Source organism: Pinus tabuliformis, chromosome J, assembly GCF_031772625.1.
Source record: "Pinus tabuliformis cultivar Carrire ecotype Pingquan chromosome J, CPIR1, whole genome shotgun sequence".
NCBI lineage: Eukaryota > Viridiplantae > Streptophyta > Pinopsida > Pinales > Pinaceae > Pinus > Pinus tabuliformis.
The window spans coordinates 1,596,601,607-1,596,607,784 of record NC_142295.1 but is presented as its reverse complement, the minus strand read 5'-3'; the positions used below and the strand labels follow the sequence as shown (position 1 = coordinate 1,596,607,784).

Here is a 6,178-nt window from a genome sequence, read left to right as displayed (position 1 = left end):
AAGAAGTGTGAGGCACTTTGGAGCAGACCCCTGTAGTAGCCTGTATGAACATAAAATCAGAGGTATGGTATCTCTAAGGGTGCCTCATGAAGAACACATTGGAACAAGGATGTGCATGGCTGATCCTATGTCTTGGCGAGCACGATGAGCAGAGGGAACTGTGAGGACCCTGATTTTGGCATCTTGATTAGGGCATTGGGCAATTTGATGCGTTGAGCTAGGATCTTATGAAAGACGGTCTTATGAATATGGATGCCTAGATGCAAAGGACCCCTCCTCATCATGGATTAGGTAATTTAATGCATATTACCCATTTAATGCAGTAATTTAATTTTTTTAGGTACTTTTGATATGCTATTTGCGGAGGTAATATTTCAATGTTCTTACAATAGGAAAGTCCTCCTTCAGCAGCTAAACCACGTGTCATGATAAGAAGTCAATGAAGAGTTTTGTTTTAAGAATTTGTTGATCTGAGTCCAATCTTCTCATTGGATAAAGCAGTCAACAGTATGTTTGAAGATCTGATCCCTTTGGCACCTCTACATCAGAATTCAGAAGCTAGCAGTCCTTCCATCCAGTCATTCTGAAGCTAGAAAATCCAGAAATTCAAATTGCAGATCTGTTTTATATATTAATATGAATATGAAAATCTTGGAGCCCTAAATCAAACCCAGATACATGAACCATACACTGAAAGTGGCACATATCTTAAAAACAGGCAAGGGCATCATATATATTCCCATAATTGAAAATTAAAATACATTACAGAGAGAAATGTTTATTTGTTTTAAGTTAAGGGACCTTAAGCCCATGAAACTTAAAACTGCATCTACAAGTAGCCTGCTCACTGCCTCTTAAGTGGCTTCTCCAAGACAGCAGAGATATACATTTCTTTGAGCTCGGACCCTCTATCCAACTTAGGGGCAACAAACCATTTCAGCTTCTTATACCCTAGCTGCTCAATCATGGGCACATAGATCTTCAGCTGATCCTTTGTGCGGAAAAAATGATCTAGCCAGAACAAGCCTCCAGGCCTCAGAATCCTGTAGATATCATAGAGTACAAATTCCAACAGCTGTGTGGGAATCCAATTGCTCAAGACATGCAAAGAATGAACAATGTCCAAAGTATTTTCAAAGAATGGCATCCTCTGTGTTATAGTGATATACATGGGAATAACCCCTCTGGAGGCGATGAAACTGTTGAAGGGCCCATTCAAGTTCATGGAAGTCGTAATAATTGTTACATTCCACTCCCTCATTCTCACGGCGAAAGTTCCTATTCCTCCTCCGATGTCCAACCCAATTTGAATTGTCTTCTTCTTCAGATTCAAGACCTTGTCGATAGAGTAATCCATGGAGCCACCGCCATTAGGGTGCGACAGACTACAGGAAGAACGCAATCCTGGTGGACTGCTTAATATCCAATACGCATCATCACCCAGCCTCGCCCCTTTGAGACTCTTGCCTTCAGATAGAACACACTACAGCAAGAATGTAACCCTGGGGGACTGCCTAGGATTCAGTATCCACCATCACCCAGCCTCATACCTTCGAGATTTAGTAGACACGCTTGGACTTCTCAAAATACATTATACCCCGTCTCCTAGCCTCGTGCCTTTGAGATTTCCTACCATTTGGGTAGGGTCCATTACAGTAAGAATGTAATATGGGTGGACTGCATAGTATCCAATATGCATCGTTACCCCAATCTCATCCCCTTTGAGATTCCTGCCATGAGGATAGGGCATACTGCAGTAAGAATGGAATCCTCGTGGACAGTTTAGTTTAGAAAGTAGACACACCCACTATTCAAAATGAATATGCACCATTTCCCATCCTCATTCCTTTGAGACTTCCTGCCGTTAGGGATCAGGACAGGGCATACTACATTATGAACTGAATACTGATGGAATGCTTAGTGTCTGACATGCACCATCACACAGTCTCATCCCTTTGAAACTCCTACCATTAGTTTAGGGCAGACTACAACAAGAAAGGAATTCAAGAGGACTGCCTAGTATCTAATATGCACCATCACACATCCTCTGCCCTTTGAGACTCCTGCCATTTGGGTAGGTCACAATGGACACAACAGTGAAAAATGAAATCCTGGTGGACTGCTTAATATTAGAAAGCGGACACACTTGCACTTCTCAAAATCCAACATGCATGATCGCTGGCCTCATCCCTTTGAGGGTTACTGCCATTAGGGTAGGGCACACTACAGTAAGAATGGCCGGATGACTAATGCCCTTATGATCTTAATTAAACAAATAACTGGCTGAATTTAATTAACCAGAAATTAAATTTCAGGCCATATCATCAATCACATAATAGCTGGAAATTAAATAGTGGAAGCATAAAACAGTTTCACACATACAGAGGTAATTTCTCCTTCAAAATCAGATTTTCATTCTTTCAAAAACACTTACGAAGAAACCTTCATAGTGTGCTAAAATCCAGCAGCTCTATGGTCAACAAATCACCCTAAACTGAGCAGTACAGTTGGCCCGAGAGATACGGCATACTGTATGTCTGGACTGTGTTGCTTTATGGATTGCACGGCCCTATCTGCATGAACATATGGAACTATTTTGTAAACTACATGGAACTGCCTAGATCCGTATGAATGTACATATCTGCTCTGCATGGTCTCTCCCTGCTGTCGTATATTCTCTCTCGCTCTTCAATTCAGACAGTGAATCCGATCTATTCATGCCTCTTTGTTCTCTGAGTTATTGAAGAGAAAAAGTTTTGTTAATGTCAATTGTTTTATCTAAGAAGATGCCTACTTATTCCTTGTGCTTGTAATAAGGCCAAGAAGCCTATGTCACATAAAGCACTGCTATATACTATCATGCTCTGTGAATTTGGCCGACCAGTATAGGTCATTGGAGTTGTGATTTCTTGATCTCCGGGCTATAAAAGAAGAAAGGTGGTGGACTTGTCATTCCACATATTTGTAAGGAAGCGGAGAATCTTTTAAAGGACAGTTCTGAGGCCCTTCATAATTTAAGGAAGTCGAGATTTTGTATGCATATATTTCCAAGCCTTGAAAAGACAATCAGTGGGCATCCTATGCCATCTATATTAGTAAAATCAAGGAACCCTATTTTGTGTATTGAAGAAGAGGCCAAGTCCTTATCACTGATACAAAGAGTTTGGACACAGTACACAAATTCTACATTTCACAGCGATAAAAATAACGTGATTTTACTGTATACCGTATCTGCTTGTTATTCCATTCGTAATTCAATCTCGATGAATTCCAGTTAATTTGCAGTTTCACCATTGCAGTCAAAACCTACTAAACATGGCCATTGAATTTCAGCCCTTGACCATTACAGACGAACCATCCACATTGTTTCAAAAATTAATGAAAACCACGGCACGGTAGAAAATCCAGAAATTCAAATTGCAGATCTGTTTTATATATTAATATGAATATGAAAATCTTGGAGCCCTAAATCAAACCCAGATACATGAACCATACACTGAAAGTGGCAAATATCTTAAAGACAGGCAAGGGCATCATATATATTCCCATAATTGAAAATTAAAATACATTACGGAGAGAAATGTTTATTTGTTTTAAGTTAAGGGACCTTAAGCCCATGAAACTTAAAACTGCATCTACAAGTAGCCTGCTCACTGCCTCTTAAGTGGCTTCTCCAAGAGAGCAGAGATATACATTTCTTTGAGCTCGGGCCCTCTATCCAACTTAGGGGCAACAGACCATTTCAGCTTCTTATACCCTAGCTGCTCAATCATGGACACATAGATCTTCAGCTGATCCTTTGTACAGAAAAAATGATCTAGCCAGAACAGGCCTCCAGGCCTCAGAATCCTGTAGATATCATAGAGTACAAATTCGAGCAGCTGTGTGGGAATCCAATTGCTCAAAACATGCATAGAATGAACAATGTCCAAAGTATTTTCAAAGAATGGCAGCCTGTGTGTTATAGTGATATACATGGGAATAACCCCTATGGAGGCAATGAAACTGTTGAAGGGCCTGTTCAAGTTCATGGAAGTCGTAATAATTGTTACATTCTGCTCCCTCATTCTCATGGCGAAAGTTCCTGTTCCTCCTCCGATGTCCAACCCAATTCGAATTGTCTTCTTCTTCAGATTCAAGACCTCGTCGACAGAGTAATCCATGGAGCCACCGCCATTAGGGTGGGACAGACTACAGGAAGAACGCAATCCTGGTGGACTGCTTAATATCCAATACGCATCATCACCTAGCCTCACCCCTTTGAGACTCTTACCTTCAGATAGAACACACTACAACAAGAATGTAACCCTGGGGGACTGCCTAGGATTCAGTATCCACCATCACCCAGCCTCTTACCTTCGAGATTTAGTAGACACGCCTGAACTTCTCAAAATACATTATACCCCGTCTCCCAGCCTCGTGCCTTTGATATTTCGTGCCATTTGGGTAGGGTCCATTACAGTAAGAATGTAATATGGGTGGACTGCATAGTATCCAATATGCGTCGTTACCCCAATCTCATCCCCTTTGAGATTCCTGCCATGAGGATAGGGCATAATGCAGTAAGAATGGAATCCTCGTGGACAGTTTATTTTTAAAAAGTAGACACACCCACTACTCAAAATGAATATGCACCATTTCCCATCCTCATTCCTTTGAGACTTCCTACCGTTAGGGATCAGGACAGGGCACACTACATTATGAACTGAATACTGATGGAATGCTTAGTGTCTGACATGCACCATCGCATAGTCTCATCCCTTTGAAACTCCTACCATTAGTTTAGGGCAGACTACAACAAGAAAGGAATTCAAGAGGACTGCCTAGTATCTAATATGCACCATCACACATCCTCTGCCCTTTGAGACTCCTGCCATTTGGGTAGGTCACAATGGACACAATAGTGAAAAATGAAATCCTGGTGGACTGCTTAATATTAGAAAGCGGACACACTTGCACTTCTCAAAATCCAACATGCATGATCGCTGGCCTCATCCCTTTGAGGGTTACTGCCATTAGGGTAAGGCACACTACAGTAAGAATGGCCGGATGACTAATGCCCTTATGATCTTAATTAAACAAATAACTTGCTGAATTTAATTAACCAGAAATTAAATTTCAGGCCATATCATCAATCACATAATAGCTGGAAATTAAATAGTGGACAGAGTAATTGACCTTTCATATGATGCCATTGTTCATTTTTATTGTCTGAAAATAACATTCATTCAAATTTAGTATGAATAAATAAGATACGATTAATTTCTATTTTCTGAAAATAACATACATTCAAATTTAGTATGAATAAGTAAGACAAGATTAATTTTTATTTTCTAAAAATAACATTCATTCAAATTTAGTATTAATAAATAAGACATGATTAGAGTGAAAAATATTCCATTAATCACGATCCATTTCATTCTCATCGTCTTTTTCTGGGTGGTTCTGAATTAAAATCAACACTGCATTAGAAGAACAATTCGACTTTTGGACACCATGGTTTATTGGGTTTGTATTAAATATTCAGAATTCATTAATGGCATCATGCAACTCATCCGGTGATGAAGCTCAGATTGTGAAACCAATCTCCATGTGTGTTCTCTATGATCGTGCTTTTCGTTACTTGGCAGTGGAGTTTCGGACAAGTAGTTTTCTTTGATGTTTCACTTTCCTTCTATCAGCACCAATTATGAAAGTACTTTTCTTTGATGTTGTACTTTCCTTCTATCAGCACCAATTATGAAATTTCACTCAGCACATCCAGTGGTTGAATGTTTTGCTGGATTTACCATTTTCACAATTTCTAATGCTTTATTAAATGTGTTTCTTAACCATAGCACCTAAATCGTTGCGCAAATTTCACTCAGCACATCCAGTGGTTGAATGTTTTGCTGGATTTACCATTTTCACAATTTCTAATGCTTTATTAAATGTGTTTCTTAATCATAGCACCTAAATCGTTGCGCAAATCATTTATTTGTCAATCGAAGAGAAATTTAAATAACTTTATTATATTTTTATCACAAGAACAAAATATTTTTAATTTTAAAAATAATCACTTCATGGAAACTCAACTCATAACAAAATTAAATAAACCGCTAAACAAGTATAATGTAGAATTTCTTAAAACACAGTCAAACATTATATGTTTTCTTCTTATGATTTGACCTCAAGTTCT

At 39.1% G+C, this 6,178-nt stretch overlaps 2 protein-coding genes across 2 annotated transcripts in view; both read right to left on the bottom strand.

Moving 5' to 3' along the window:
• Positions 1 to 844: 844 nt before the first annotated feature.
• LOC149233585 (putative methyltransferase At1g29790) lies at positions 845 to 1,357 on the bottom strand. Its single transcript, XM_089382233.1, has one exon. It carries the CDS (start codon positions 1,355 to 1,357, stop codon positions 845 to 847), a length of 513 nt encoding a protein of 170 aa, XP_089238359.1.
• Positions 1,358 to 3,650: 2,293 nt separating this feature from the next.
• Positions 3,651 to 6,178, bottom strand: part of LOC149233584 (putative methyltransferase At1g29790) — a 47,251-nt gene continuing 44,723 nt past the window's right edge. Inside the window, exons 2-3 of the mRNA XM_089382232.1 lie at positions 4,404 to 4,536; positions 3,651 to 4,289 (exon numbers count right to left, since the gene is read on the bottom strand). Coding sequence (XP_089238358.1) covers positions 3,651 to 4,289; positions 4,404 to 4,536 — 772 coding nt within the window. The remainder of the gene's footprint in view (positions 4,290 to 4,403; positions 4,537 to 6,178) is intronic.